Genomic DNA, 16,981 nt, shown 5'->3' with positions numbered 1-16,981 from the left:
GTTTTCAAAGATTGGGAAATCTCGTTGAGAGTCCGTATAGGCGAAGTTTCTTCTCGTCGTCCGATTTTTCCTGTTACACGTTCTGACTCGGTACCCTTTAAGTCTATTGACTGCCGCGGAACAATATTTCATTGTTTACTAGACATGTAATCACGCGAAACAAGCCATCAGGCATACAGCAATACGTTCAACGTTTTGTCTCAGCTTCGTATATTAGTTCATACTCTTATCTGAAAGAATTAAATATCACATAAATATAGAATTAAATGTGATATAAATATAGTTTAAGAGCATTTAATCGTATTAGCCAGTAAAGACATATGACTATAGGAAAGGAAAGATTTGTCGCGCGCGTGAAGTTAAACGTAATGTGTGCGGTCTTTTTATGGAATTTTAATTATGCATAGTCGAATATAACTGGCATTTATGAATATAACACGTCGTGTACGCTGTCTTATTTGCGATTATCAAGCCCCGACGCTGCCAGTTGAATATTTGACGACCGCGGGGCAGAAGCGTAGCTTCGTTTGGCGTATCGATTTTTCTTGATTGCTCGGCCCCGGCCGACTGTTTCGATTTGCGACATAATAAAATTTAACAGGGCGGATGAGGAGCCAGGGGGGGAAATGTATCGAGGACAATATATAAACTGATATACGAAGCAACGTGTACAGAACAGATTTTACCGAACGGCAAAGGAAAACGTAACCGCGGATTTAGAATCCGGAGCAGAGCGAGCGAACCTCGCGACTCAACGAGCGGACTAATTTCACTCTTGATCCCGTGCATTAGTTCTGCTATCGACATCCGTTCCGAGGGCTTGCGAACATTAATTCTCGAGCGTGGAGACACCAAAGAAATATTCCGATCGACTAGAGTTGCGACTAGACTTATATATGTATGTACCTGGAATATTTAGAAACAGCTCTCTCAATTTTCCTTATTTATCTTTATTTCAATCGTAAAAAATCTGATACTCGTTTCAACAAGATTAAGACGCATTATGTTATTGCCTTCTCATTTAGTCCCATTTAGAAAACGTTCAATTAATTGCCTTAATTTAATTAATTGACGAGTGTTCCTCTACCAGAGAGAGACAGAGAGAGAGAGAGGGGGGGGGAGTCTTTGCGTTGGGGTTTTATAGGTAATAAAGGCAGGATTTATTACGAAGGCAGATACAAAGTCCTACCTTTTGTTGCTACGGATAATGTCCGTGCGCTAAATTAATTAAGTTGATATTTATAATTCTATTTATAACTTTAATTGAGAAATCTCTATGTATCTTTTACATATTTCACATTTGAAAATAATGCAGGAAATTTTTACTTGTTCATAGTTATTGAACAGAACATAGGATATCTTCGGAAATACAAATTTTCGAATAACTAGAGGGTTTATGTTACCGGTTCCGGATCAATGTCTCGAGACCGTCAGCGTGCTTGTACGCTGAGAATATGTTCCTGATATCTATTCATAGCGTGTGGCATGGAGCTAAATTTTTTTCCCCCCTGGCAACCGAATAAAGCACGGCCCATTTTTTTGTTATACCTTTCGAAATGAGCTTTCGTGTCGCAGCAAGGATTCCTGATCGAACGGAGAAATTAAGGTCTCGATACCATTAGACTATTTATTGTCTGGTTTCGTAATTTGTTGAGCAAGACAAATCATTGGGATTCAGCATGTCGGTGAGAGACACCGTCGCAAGTTGATCTTGCTGCGTAACTACAGACATATATCAATTTTTTTTCCCCCCATGCGACGCGCAACGTGATGTCTATCCATCTATCGGCGCGTAGACGTCGTGTATCCGGTAATCCTCGCTTTTTGCATGGGAAAGATCGGTGTGACGTATCGGCGATTTACCTTGGAGACGTGGATTTATATCGCGCACTCTAAATGCATTTTGAGAGCACCAGCAGCACTTCGATGAGATTATCAGTTCCGATACGAATATGTTATCAAGCTTCCTGAAATCTAGCGCTGATTTGAGAGCTTTTAACATATTCGATCATAACGTGATTAAATTTCTTACCGTGAGATCCACGCCGTATTCAGAAATACGTGTACTGTGTACGCAAGAACATAGCAAGTATTAAGAATTCTGGTGTGTCGAGTCTATCAGACGTGCCTTCTTTTTACGGCAACGTCCACGTCAGAATCGTTCGTGAAAAATGATGGATCGCTCACACATACATAACGCGACATTGTGCAATGAATTCCAAATTATGCGTTTTATCGTTTTGTATCGTTATTCTGTTTCTTTTTCTTTTTTTTTTTTCGTCACTTGGACTATTCTTCATATAACATGATAAGAATGACATAACTCATCGCTCTCTGTTTAAGAATTCTATATTTGTACAATATTTTATAGAAGATCACTAATACTGACGCGTCACTTTTTAAATAGTATTTCTTAAATAAAAGCTAAAAACAGAATTTTGGAAACAAATGAAATTAGAAAAATTATAAGATTTCCTTTTTAATAAATCAAAAAGTGCTACTTATATCAGATGGTATAATTTTTGTAATACTGTTTTATATTTTGTTTATATTTATAATTGTTTTCGTAACTAAAAATGAATGTCTGTGAAATTGGATCCCAAACTGATGTAGTAGGTTACATTTTTCTATTTTTTTTTTCTTTAATATGAGTTTGTACAAAATATTTATAGGTTAATATATATGATGATTCTCAGAAGCTTTTACATTTCTGTTGTTAAACTAACGTCGTTAAAAAGTTGTCATCGAATCAGCAAATAATAATTTGTATAAATGGTTATCTATACCATTATCATTGCAATTGATTTTTAAAGTAAGAAGTAAAAAACTAAATAGCATCCGTGAAATGCGTGCGATGTTTAATATATTAAAAAACATTGTACTTTGCAGTAAACGCTTACGCGCCTAAATTATTAAAAAATAATATTTTTTTAAATGTTATTGTTCTTCGAGACGCTCTTCGCATTTGTGCATTTTGGCACAGTTACAGAAGCAGTCGCTAGAAGAATTATTCATTTTGCTTTCCTAAACAACCGGTTCCAACCGACCGCCACTAACCGACAACTATTAACTAACCACACTTTACCAACCGCTATCAACCAACAGGCAACAAAACAACGACTTCCAAGCAAAGTTTGTTCATAATCAATCAAATGTTCGTATGTATATACTAGGTATTTGTTATCATTACAAATTATTTATGCGCGCCTGAAAACTTTGAATTAAACGGAGCGCTTCTAAGCTGATTGTTAAAAAATTATTTTCTTTCTAACGTTATTGATCTTAATTTCCTCGCATTTTACCTTATTAATAATAAGGCGTGAAATTGATAGTCGAATGTACCGAAATGTTGTTGTTTTTTGCGATGTTCTCTATTGCGTTAGAGGCTGAATTTATTGAATTAACAAATAATAATAATTTGTATAGATAGCTATCTATATAATTATTATTGCAATTTATTTCTTAGAAATATAAGATAAAATGTCGACTAGGACGCGCGAAACGCGCGTCTGTGGTGTCTAGTATGTAAGAAAAAGAATTGCGTTTTTATTTCTTTAATTAATTATCTAAAAACATGTTTCCATTAATGCAATATTTAGTTTTTAAGTAATAAAGGGGGTGTTACTTATGTATTGATTTCCTTCTATTACTAAATCAGGTAATTATTTCTGAGAATACCATTATTTTTTAATTATCAATTTCCAATTATAAATGGAAATTAACGTTAAAGTTCTAGCCTTAAAAATGTCATGGCGGTTAGAGAGATTGAAGTTTCCGAAGAATTTGAATGTTTTATGTCCGCCTATACCAATATAAATTGATTTTAATCTTGGTTTAACTTACTTCTCTTAGCTCATTCCGATTCTTAGAAACTAGTAAAAGATAAAGTGTAAGTTGAAGCGAGATTAAAGTTAATCTACTTTAATAAAAATGCACGTGTAAATCGCCGTGTTGTATGTAGCACACTCGTCTCATTTTATCTCGCGAAATCTCGAAATCTTTGTTAGTCAAATCCTTTTGTAGTACCTTGTTTGGTTTAACAATCGAACATCTGGAAACAGCTCGCAATTATGGTCGCCTTTCGCACGCGGCCGCATGTCTCGCTCGACATCTCATAGCTGTTTCACCCCCTATCCCCCTCCCCCTCCTCCGTGGCGAGGAAGAGGAGAAGGAGTTTTTTTTTCTCTCTTCTTCCTCCTCCAGTCGCGGGGAAAGAGAAAGGGGAATGGCGCACGGGGTAAGTCGTACAAGAGGTGGTGGATGCTGAGAGGGTTGGCGGGGGCGGATTCGGCCGGGGGCGCGCGCCGTGGAGAACGCGTCGCCCGCTCTCGGGGGCGTGCGGGAGAGTCAGTGCGCGGCGAGGCGCGCCAGCTGCCGCACGTCATGATTCTACCCCAGGTGAGCGACGATGTACCCAGACACTACCACTACCACCCCGTCGTTAACAGGACGACCGCCGAGAATCGTGAATATACACTCAAATGATAGTCCCTGTGCATGATGAGTGTGCGCCGGCGATCTTTTTACGTTTCAGTTTCTCATTTTTCGTTTTCAGCACGAAACAGCATGAGCAAAATCTTTTATTTTATCATCCCCCACCCCCTCTTTCGCCTTCCGTTTCCTTAACCCCGCGCGCGCGGTTCCGCTACGCGAAGAATCCGATTTTGAGGGAAAAACGGGGAGACGCGAATAGGACACACGGTTTCCGAGTGCGAGTACGCGAGTATCAAGCCAGTGATGTGAGCGACCGGCATGAAATTTCACGTGTTTATGTGCCGCGACGCGATGGTATATTTTGGGATTATTTTTAAGGGCGGAAGTGAATGAAGAAAAACCGGAGGACCTCTCGTTTCGCCGCTGAGCTGAGAGGAAAGAATAGACGGCGTCATTAAGGGACGACCACCAAGACATTGTGCCCGAGGAAAAATAATTTTCTCACTGTGCCACTAGTTGTTTCGTGGTTTTACGGTATCGGGAGTGCGACGGATACCGTTGCGTCTCGAGTTTCGCAAATTGCAACCGCAAATTACACTGCCGTTTTTAACATCGTGAAATTTGATGCCGGGCCTGCAGAGAAAATCGATTCGTTCACCGGTGAAATAGTTCGCGGGTAAAAATAACCCGTAAGATAACGCTGACGATGGAAATTTTAATTTACGAGGCATAAAGGCCTAATCGTACGAGAATCATAACCGAGCCGATGTCGGGGGTGATAAAATTAAATTTTTATCAGCTCGGTGAGTTTCGTGAAAGAAAAAAGAATGCATTACCTGCATGAGATCTGACGACTAGATAAACTGGACGAAAAATTGTCCCGTCGGCGAAGTTTGCGATTAAAGACCTCACCGTGAACGGTACCATCATTTTGAGGACAGAATGAAAATTTTTATTCGAAAGGAATAAGTTATATTAAAATTGGAATTAGATTCCTTTCGGTACGGATTTTACGAACTTTCCGAATATTTTTCAAGGGTATTTTAAAATCTTTAAAATTGGAACTTCTCCGAGAGACGCACGACACGCAGAACTTTATGGAGGATTTCGCGAATCGGAGTTACTGCGAGGGCGGCTTTTCTATCGCTGCAACAGGTTCTCGTATATTTCGGTCGTTATCGTCACGATAATGCTAATTTCCCTATCACGTTCTCCGGTAGATTGATTATCAATGATTGGCCGAAGAAAATGTAGACCGAGTCTATAGAGAAAGGGGAAAAGCGTATTTCAATTTTAAGAAAGTTAAATACCTATCCTCTAGTTATATTTAATTTATATTATCGCTTATCTGCATACTGTGATGTAATTTGCATGCCCTTGTCATAATCACTGCGGGATAGATATAGAATTGACAAAATCTTTAACATAAATTAGAAATACTTTATACTTATGAGAAGAATATTAAAGAAAACTTAATCTCTTTAAATTCTTATTGCATGCTTATAATTATTTTATAAGAAAACGCACATACGTTTGAAAGAATTTATTTTCCGAAAAAAAAAAAAAAACTGCAAGAAATTGTCTTTCTAATAACTCATATTGGAGAAATATTTTCTAAAATCAATATCAAGAATATAAAAATATTATTAAAAAAATAATTTTAATATATAAGTATAAAAAAATTTTCTACATTGGCCGTATAAAGTTTTGTAGAGAGATGGCAATATTTGGCTTATATACAACAAACTTTCAAGCGCAACATATCCGATACTAAAATAGAAACTTTCTGATGTCGATAGCATATAGCATTGTCAATATTAATATTTAACACGTTAATCCTTTACAGTCCTTGTTGAAACTCGACTCGACATAATGCTTTGCAATAGTTTTGCACAGTTTTGAACTGCATTCGAATCAGTGCATGATTGTTTGCAAACTGCCTTTGAGATTAATAAATCTCCATTAAATTTCGCAAAAAAATAAACATTTCTCTCTACGAATACAGAAGTTTTTATTATTTAAAAGATTTAATGGCGATCTCAAAAGTATATTTGCAATATAGTATAAATTATGCTTATTAGATTAAATTGAGAACAATGAACAAGATGCGTGATTCCCGCTCGTTTGCGAGAGATAATTAGGACCGCAATGGATTAACGCGCGCACAACGATTATTATCCTCCGTAATCGTTTTTACAAAAGGCAATAAGCCGGAATCGGGAAACTATCGTGATCATGGGTATAAAAGTTTATCTTCCATTGAAATGGTCGCCATAAAGATCGTCTCCGTAAAATTGTGCAATGTAAGTAGTAAGTTACAGTCTCGTAGTACTCGCAGACGTATGCGTAAGTTCCTTCTTTTCCCGTGGATGAGGATGAGTGCAAAAATCGTGTACTTCTTCAGCGATGGCAATTCAATTTCGCGGGAGGGCGGTTAAAAGGGAGAAAGAGACGCCGAGTTTTTTCACAGATTGCGCGGGTCGCCGAATTCCGCGGGCATGGCGAGTCGTAAGAATTACTCTCCACAGCACCGGGGCGAAGTTTCAGAGAGCCTTCAAACAGCCGAGGCTGGTATTCACCTGGAATCTCTAATCGCTCGCTCGCTCGAGAGGGGGACGGGTTGGACACGCTCGCGACTCGGAATCGACGGGATTAATCCGCTGAAAGTCCAAACTTTCGGATAGAGCGCCGATATACCGAGTGGCGCATTGAATGTCGCTGCACGTGCCGGTTGGTTCGTGCTCTCGAGGGCGGAATTAAATGTTTTAGAGTTCTATAACTGAAAAACAATCGCGAACATTTTACAATTTTCTGCTGAAAACTTTATTCATTATGGATCAGGGCTTACTTATTCGTAAGCCACATTAGGTGAAATGAAGCCGGGATCCGCGATGTGTTTCGGGCAGTTTGCGCGATCCGAGATTTTCAAAATGATTTTTAAATTATAAGGAGATAAAAGAGCCCATCGTCTCTCGATGGTGGGAATTATGGCCGTAATGTCGGTCCATTAAAAGCAATTACAGGAATGTTTTTAAAATGCCTCCCATCTCGCAACATTTTCTCTGAGCGCCATTTAAAGCGGAATAACTTGCGTGCGTTTAATGTCTCGCGTGCAAAGAAGTACGAAGCTCATTTCGAATGCGAAAATTATCTGAGTGATATAGATACGAGGAGCTGTGACATCGTGGAACACAAATCGTGATGAATATCCATTATGTGGCATACAATTGTAATTAAATTCAAGTTACTAAGTGAGTAGAAATTATTAATTGTTTATATTAAAACTAGGGTTTCCAATTTCGAGACAATTTGGTGATATCGGGATTGCCTCAGGATTATGTGTAAACAAAGAATAAGAAAAATATTTATTTAAATTACTTTATTAATGCTATTATAGACAAATGAATATATTTATATTCTTAATCGGATCTATAACATTTAAATTATTAATACCTTTCAAATAGAAATTAAAATGAAACAAAAGGTGATTTATAAAAATCTGACAAAATAAAATAAAATTTAACATTTATGACATTTTATGGAAATAAATGTTGAAAATTATAAATGAAAATTGATAATTTTTAAACATATTTTTAAAAAATTATTTTAATTACTTGACTAAGAATTGTAAAATGTAAGTTCTTTAATCAGAACAAAAATAACTTTTAATTGAATAAGACTTTTTATGTATTTAATGTACGTAAACTATATGTATTATAAATAAAAGAGAAAATATAATATCTTCAAAGTATAATAACAATAATAATTTAATGAACAACTACTCTGGCAAATTTATTTTTGATAGATTGTCATGTAACCAATCAGACTAGTCAACATATAAAGAAGTTGTTTATTAATTTTTTCAATCGCTGGGAACAAAAATAATATTGCGATTTGAATAACAATTTATATTAAAGTTATCATTAAACTAGTTAAAATAAAGTAAATAAGTGATTATAAGTAAAACATGAAACTTATGACATAAAAAACAGAAATGATTTCTTATTCTATTTTTTGGCTTTGAAAAAATAACTTTAGACATAATAATGCATCTGAAGTAGCATCCCCAAGTTGATTTCTGACACAGCACAAACAGCATTGGCATGTGTCTACAATAGTACCAAACGCAATGCGACATCAAATAAGAACTTTTTTTGAAAAGTTATTCTAGTAAGATTTTTAAATAAACATAATTATTTTATAAATAACAAATACTAAACGCTGAATTTTGCAATCCTGAAATTTTCGAAATTTGATTGATATTGAATTCCAAGTATTTTGCTAATTTAGCCGGAATGTTTTGAAAACCCTATTTAAACTGGAAGTCCTAAATGGTTGTATCACGCGATGATACGACCAAATATCGAAAAGAATGTTTATTGACTGGGCTCTTTGATGTCGCGACAAACAAATTAGTGTGCTCCCTTCGCATCCAACAAAATGCTCATTAAAACTTCCATACGGCACTAAAAGCAAAGTGTTTTTGTTTGTACTCGGTGGACCGCAAAACATCGTAACGTTATGTATTACGTTTGCAATGCATATCCCCGCAGTGTATCTCGTTACCCAGAAAACACAAGTTTGAAAATTGAACCTGCAGTCACTAAATGTATGTTGCGGCGGACGCACGAGAAATTTCGTAAGGAAATAATAGGAATTCGCAATGTGAGCACATATGGCAAAGTTTGAAAGTATAAAGTTTTTTTTTTTTTTTATATTTACAAAAACGACATTCGACATGCATGAGAGAAAAAGTAGGAATGAAACTTCGGTAAAATCAAGAGTCGCGCGATTACGATCTTATAATTTCTGCCAGGTTAATATTACTTACAGTTTTATGCAAATACGGTCTTATTAAAAAGTGCTAAGCGTAGTACCAATTAAAAAGCACTTAGCGGTCAGCGTGATCGTTTTACTTGTCTCAAGTGTAAGCGGCGGGTATCCTAAGTGTGACCTTCTTTTATGGCATTCGAGCGCATTAAAAACTTTCCCGGCCGCACACAGCTGCTCCACGTTAGCGAGTATCAACGTCTTCGCGGCGAAGTAAGGAAAGAATTTCTTTTCACAATGCAATCAAAAAAGTGGATAGTTCCGTATATTGTGACAGTTGCTCAAGTGCCGTAGCTTGGAAAGTCAACTACTCGATTCCCACGACGAGGTCGAAGGGGAGTTTAACGTCGTGATATGGCGCGGAAGCGAAGTTTAATCTCTGCACGGAACGTTTCCGCGATTCGCGACCGTCGAGTTTCGGATTTTCCACCGAGGAGGAACTTCGGCCCGCGCGCGCCACGACCGGACGCGGGAATTCTCCTTTTGACGCAGACGGAGCGGAATTCGCCCGTACCCCTTGATATTCGCCGGCACGCCGGAGATTGTCCCGGCCGAATTTTAATCCGGCGAATTTTCCTGTCCCTCGAGGAGATGCCGCGAGTTCTCAACAAGTCTCGCTTACATCGGCGATCGTTTTGCGAAAACAGATGCAGTGAACGCGTATTCCCGCGAGGAGGTGACGTCTACGTCTTTCAAGTTCTCATTTTACTGCGAAAGTTTCTCGCATTGCCAACTCTCAATGGCGAGGGATACGTTTAGAATGAAATTTCCAAGAAAAGTTTGAAGAGCTGTCTCTGCGTTTCTTGCAGAATTTTCTTAAACCGAACGAACTGATCGTTTGAGGTGCAATAAATATCTCCGATGTTTTTCACGTAAACGTTAATTTTAAAAATGTGACGAATGTGCGTGGCAAATTTTTATTTATTATAGAGGAATACCATTAAATAATTCTATGACACTAGAAATAATTTTATTTATTTAAAATAGTAATATTTTGTATGATTTAAAAAGAAAGTCTGTTTTGTAGTTATAATTGAATATTGAGGCACTAATGTAATTTTGATGTAAGTTATATATACAATTATTTTTTATATATATTTGACACATTAATTTATTTTAAATGATATGTGAAAATAATCTTTATTATTACTGGGAAAATCCGAGAAAGGGAATTTATTTTTTATCTTTAAAGTTATTTTTAAAAATTATACATGGATTGTTGGGATTTTATTGGCACTCGGAGAAATTTTTGAAATTTCACTTTTAATCAAATTTAAACTTTAGCTTTTTTTCTGATGAAATTAATTGCTTCTCTGATCATTTTTTTTTCTTTATAATACAAAAGCGAGCTATAAATATGGTACACACGTCCACGTATATTCTCTTGTGCGTTTTTATTGAAAAAAATTAGTGTACATTGTTGTGTAATTAATCAGCTTTTGAAAAAATTCTGTTCTTTCACTGACGTTTGCATATTGCGGACAGATCATTATTTAGTTTATATTATTTCTATTTAGTACTTTCTCAAATCTAATATGCAAAACTTAAGTGGCTTTTCTTTGTGATTATATGATTTCAAAAAGTATATATATATTATTATTATTAAAAATTAATTTATTTTAAAACTGGATTAAAAAATTTCCTAATTTTGCCTGGAATTTTTTAATAAAACTCTTTGAAAATCAATGATATTGTATTATAATATTTTCTCAATATTTTTATATATTCTTAAAATTGTTATAATTTTTTTATTACGATCAAACATTGGGCACTGTTTTGATAGGCTCAAGGGACAATTTGTTTGTAAAGATAAAGTTAAAATGTTCAAACCCAAAGCAATCACAAAAATAACATATTATTTTGAATTCGAATGAACTAACAAGATATCCGTTCTTAGGGAGATGCCTCGAGTTACATAAAGACCCTCAAAATACTCTCATTTAGACGGAGTGAAATTTCTTCCCGAATTTCATAGGGTTTTCCCGGTGCTTCCGTGCGGCAGATCCTATCGGATCTATGGGATAAATCGGATTTGGATTGGGGGAAAACTTTACTCGCACAGTTTCTCCTTTTTCTTAGGAGTATATTTCAGCAATGCTTTTAAGATATCGCGCTAGATCCAAATGTTCAGTCTTAGAAGACGCTCTCAATAACAGTGTCGTGAGAAAATTACAATTTCACCAGCACAGCTGCAACACATGAAATTATTAGTTTAATCCAAATCAGTCGGAAAAGCGTGATTGATTTTATTTTACGAACAACAAACCCGCACAATATTTATCCTCCATAACGCTACTCCGCAAAATTACGTCATGAAAATCGTTTTAATGGTGAATAGCGGAGATTTTTTCTTGCCGCCGAGCAGAATTTTCACGATGTGTATGTATGTTTTGCGGATTATCGGTGCACTTTAATCTCGAAACGCGGCCGCGGAATATCCCATATCTCGCCCGGTAGTTTTGTTTAACCCGCCGCTAACATGTAACAATGTAATTAGCGATCGCGATCTTCGAGTTCCGCGCGCGCGGAAGTCTTCCATCTCCCAAGAAATTCCGACCACCGCTCGCGGCCCTCTTCGATCCCTCTCGAGATTCGCGTTCTGACAAGGGCGGATGGAATGTACCCTGCCATCCGCGAGACTCCTCGTTTTTTTTTTCCCCTCCCCGGGCGTTTCCCTGGAATTATTCTAAACGAATTTAGATCGGTGGGGAGGGGAGGGATTTTTCCGGGGGCGAAGGCCTCCTTCCATCTCGCACGATGGCACTGACACTTACCATACATTACCTCCCGTAATACATTACCGTGTGTCGTGAAAATAATCGATCGGGATGTATACGGGACATCGATATATGCGTCAAAGGGTTCTGTCGACTTCGTTAGAAAGGGGAAGTTTGTACACTCTCCTAAATTTCGTATAGCACGCAAGTTTCAATGGGGACTGTAATGGATGTACTCGAAGTGTAGGCGGTAGGTGTGCCGATCCCCGAGAGCGCTTTAGGATCCATGGAGCCCTTCTCCACGGTACGGTACACCCTTATCGGCTATTCTCCAACCATCGCGTTTTCTCTCCGACAAGAAATGTTAATGCGTAGTACGGAGGTTCGCGAGGCACGCGATAGCTTCGCGAAAATAATAAATGGATCTGCAATTCTCCTCTGGAGGATCCTTTCATCATTCTCGCGGTGAATAAAATTGATCAACGTTTTCGATACGCGTATAATATATGAAATGTTACATGAAATCGAAATTGGATAGAAACATCATATTGCTCGCTTTCAAAAAGCTTTTTCCCTTTTCAGGTTGTTTTGCACACAATTTCAAAACAAACGTTCTTTTTGCCGCAATATTCGTATTTATTTTGTTTAAGAAAAATTCCGCATATAACCCAACGCACGAAAATGCCCCTTGAATAAGCTTCAGCTTTGAATTTTTGTCGATCAACTCCGTAAACACGTTTTGTCAACGGCGAACAATTTGCACCGTTCCACGGTGCACGTGTAAACTATCCGTCAACCAAAACAGGGGAACTCTCTGTTTACGTTTAATCGTTCCTCCCACGGGAACAATCGATAAAAGCTTGTGCCAGCTCGAACCACTTACGTCGCAAAATTCTCCAGTAGCCGCGGCGGTACTGTTGAAATAATTAGTGCGGCACCGCGCGCTGACGTCGGATTCCGGGACAAATTCCTGCCGAATGCATCGTGGCCGCCAATAGACCGTGGTCAAACGTAATGTTCCATTTGATAGCACACCCATTCGCACGGCGATTGCACGCAAGCCTACTTCCGCTTTACACTCGACCGCGTTCGCCGGCCGCGCCTGTTGCATGCTGCAGAGGATTAATTCAAGATACGTGCGTGGTTACTCACAAAATGTGATTCAAGTGGTGTTTTCTCATTGATTCTGGAATAAATTTCAATATGTAATAAAACTCGAATTGATCCAAAGAAATTTTTCATTAAGATAGATTCTTCTAGATAGACGATATAATTTCGCGAATCAAAACGGGGGAAAAAAGAAAAAGAGCGAGCGAAAAATACGGGACAAATATGCCAAGTTTTATATATATAATCGAAATACGTATTCAATTATTTTGAGGCTCCTTTAATCTTTTATTGCTCTCGTATGAAGCAAACTTTCAGTTCTCATTTGACTTTTTTAAATCGAATAGATGTGACGTGAAAGGTAATTCTGAAACATTCTGGTTTTTACAACCTTCTAGATTATATTTATATGATTATTTTCTGAATTTTATTTAGTAAAATTTTATTGTTAAAGACTTTGAAAATATGTGTTTGTCAAACGAAAGCAATGAAGGGTTAAGGGTATACATATTATACGTAAAACGTCAATCAAACAACGAAATTTAAGTAATTAAGTATCAAAACGAGTTCGATAGATTCCGATAATATTAAAACTTTTTAACTTCTCCCGGAATTATTTTATCGACAACTTCAGTTACTTACAGACGGTTATTTTGTGCCGTAAGAAAGTTTATGACGCAATTTTTCTCTTTATACAGTTGACCTCAGGATAGTGGATAATGAATACTTTTTGTTTGGCGTAGTGTATTTAACCTTTTATTCCTACATAAATTGAAGGTGATAATAATAGTTATTGGAACGTTAATATAACATTTTTATATAATATACTGAAAAAACTTGTTGAATGAAAACGATATTTTTATTTAATTAACAAGAAAAACAATTAAAGTTACAATAAAACATTTTAATATGTTTATTCCGAGTTTTACTTTTTAAACAAACTTATCCGTTCCTTTTTTAAAGTAACGGCATATGAACGAAAAAAAAGTTCTGCGTGTGTGCGCGCGCGTATTGTGCATATGCGGATAATCATGGTAAATATCAGCTAAGCAAATGCACGTCGCATCTGCGTTCTCGCTGTCTCTTGCCGCACTTGTATTTGCATAGTAATTGCTAATTACCAATCAAGCTTTGTGCTGGACTGCGCGAATCTCGTAGGGAGTACATTGAAGCTGATTCAACAGTCGGAGATAATCATCTGCGCTCTTGACAGCATTAGGAATCAATTGCAGAAACTAATTAAGTCAAGTTAACTGAAACGTCGCGAAATATATTCTCGTAGTACGATGAAAGGCTTATTTCATTTAATCCATCGTGTCCAGTATATTAATTTATTCTGTATATTACAATATAGATCTACTCCATAATATTCTACGTTATACACATTTTTGCAATTTTATATTATATTAACTGATTATATTAATAATTCCCAAAAAAAGTATTACTTCTTGTACAATTATATTGATGATTGATTTTAACTTTAATAAATTCTGATTTACTAAATTTTCTATTGATTTAAAACGTGTTTTATGCGATATTTTTTTATTATATAGAATTCTATTTTAATTGGCAGGCAAATATCCAATAGGAAAGATATGAAAGTATGGAAGAATGTTTCAGTCAAGAGAATTGTATATTTGTGTTAAGGAAAACAAATAATGATAAAATCAATTTTTGAAACATTTTTTTATATAAAAATTATTAATATGAATTGTCTAATTTTGCATATAAAATTAGATTTTTTCATAAATCTATTTTGATATCTTTACATATATAATAATTAAAGGCATTATATTACGTAAAAAAACATACAATTCCATTTTTTTAAATAATCTGTATATGCACTTTAAAAAAACTATTTAAAAAAATTGATTAATTACACTTTTTTAAAAATTGATTTTACCATTTTTTTCATTTATATGGACCATACAACATTTATATGGAACATTTTCTTCTAAAATATTTGTTCTTCAAGATATTTTGCTGTTTCCATAAAAATAGGGGGGCTACTTAATATACAACAATTATTATATCTAAGATTTCATGAAGAAAATAATTTCTTTAATGTTTGTTTACAAAATGAATACTTTTGGCGACATAATGCATCACGTGTGACACATGTTAAAATATTTGGCAGTGTGAAAACACTTCTCATCGTTATATAATTGCTTGCTGTCAGGCAGAAGCTGAATAAAATTGCTGCGGCACGTTACATCATACCGAGCAACATTAAACATCCACCCCGGTAATTCTCGTAAGTTCGCAATGCCTCCTCCAGGATTTTCCTGCTAACCTGTAGGAAATGACTATGTATTGCGAGTACGTAGGAAACTATACTAACCCTAACTGCATCCTCAGTCTGCCGGTATTAGATTAGACTGACATTATTACGCGGTGAAACAAATGTAAAACGAAAGACCTAATCAGACTTGGTTTCGATTAATGGAACAACGATTTGATTAGACAAAGGGAGCCTTTTGCGATAACAAATTTATCTAGATTTGCATTTTGCAATTTTCTCTTCCACGTTCGGCGTGCTTCTTTCGCAGCGACTTAATGAAATTTAGAAAATGTTCAGTCTCATCGAAGTTCACCGAAAGGCAAAGTTGCATTATAAAATTTTCCTAATACCCTTAAACATTTACTGCTCCTCGCGTTATACTTGCTATCATCTTAACGTAAGCGCAATGAAAATTGTGAAGCTCGAATCCGCCATCATTTACTTTTGAACGAAGTATCTCCTTATCTTCTGCGGTTTTGCATGGCAAAGTTGCCATCAGAAATTAATGAACTGTGCTTTATCAATAAATTTTGTGGCACTCAACGTTAATAAATGTAAAACAAGAAAATAAGAATGTGTGACATCCTTTGCATAGTGTCTGAAGTTTCGCGGTCACTTTCCTATCCTAGTTTCATCATTAGCCGCAAACTGTGCCAATCGAAGTGCCACGAAAGGTTTCTAGTTAGCCTTTGTATATCGTTGATGCTCGGGTCAACGAGCTGTTCAATATGTAAGCTCTTAGGTACCCGCAACATGCACGTCGTTAAACTTACTCGTCTGATGATATACATGATCTACCTTCCTCAGCTTATTTTGAATACACGAAATATTAACTTGCGTGGACGCTGAAGTAAGACGTTTTCTACGTAAGGCCATTCTGCGGATAATTAATTTCCGTACATTTCAAGGGTCGCTTGTTTTATTAATTTAATTTTTAAAGAATCATTCCATCGGCATATTATGAATTCCTGACATTACACGTGGATTAATGATCATTAATTAAATGTGATATCAATCATTGCGAAACCGCTTTAATCAAAATCTGTACATCGCCGGGATTAATGCGATTATCGAAATTAATTACTTATCGACGAGCATCTCGTAATTATTATCTGATGTATTAAATTTTGTTTTAATAACATTAACGTGATATTTAAACTAAAACCGACGCTCTAGATTTTGATTTGTTTGAGCGATTGTTAGGTCGAGAGTTGTTCTACGAACGACTTCCTGAACTACGCAATCACAATTTAACAGACCCCTCGTTATCCTTTGTGTAACGTCAGACCGCCGACGCAGAAGCTTGTCAACTGCGGATACGAGTGCGCGGACTATTTTACTACCGTAACTCGGCTATATATTTCGTTGTATTGTCCACTCCAGTCAAATGACAGCCTCGACATGTCGATGTACAAAACGAATTCCCCCCCCCCCCTTTTTTTAGCCTTTTCTTTATACTTGACTTTTCTTCTCCTGCAGAACTTAAGTATCATAGATTTTTTTCCACGGGAATGCATGGAGATTGCGGGAAAAAAGGACGTGAGGAAGATTGTTCCAGTTAGCGTGCTGGTCGAAACGTACTATTGAACAAAGCTTTTAAGGATAATACTCT

The 16,981-nt window shown here is 36.4% G+C and overlaps 1 protein-coding gene across 3 annotated transcripts in view; it reads left to right on the top strand.

Annotated features, from left to right (window-relative positions):
- The first annotated feature begins 4,316 nt into the window (after positions 1-4,316).
- The window catches only part of LOC105839922 (dopamine receptor 1), an 88,505-nt gene continuing 75,840 nt past the window's right edge, over positions 4,317-16,981 (top strand). The window contains exon 1 of one of the 3 annotated variants that reach the window (XM_012686572.3): positions 4,317-4,398. In XM_012686572.3, the coding sequence (XP_012542026.1) occupies positions 4,384-4,398 (15 nt within the window). In that variant the 5' untranslated portion in view covers positions 4,317-4,383. Of the gene's footprint in view, positions 4,466-16,981 lie in introns of all 3 variants that reach the window. The other 2 variants (XM_028192273.2, XM_012686571.3) reach the window with 2 other exon arrangements.

Source organism: Monomorium pharaonis, chromosome 1, assembly GCF_013373865.1.
Source record: "Monomorium pharaonis isolate MP-MQ-018 chromosome 1, ASM1337386v2, whole genome shotgun sequence".
In the NCBI taxonomy this organism is placed as follows: Eukaryota; Metazoa; Arthropoda; class Insecta; order Hymenoptera; family Formicidae; genus Monomorium; species Monomorium pharaonis.
Note: the sequence above shows the minus strand (reverse complement) of the source record. Positions and strands in the feature narration are given on the sequence as shown.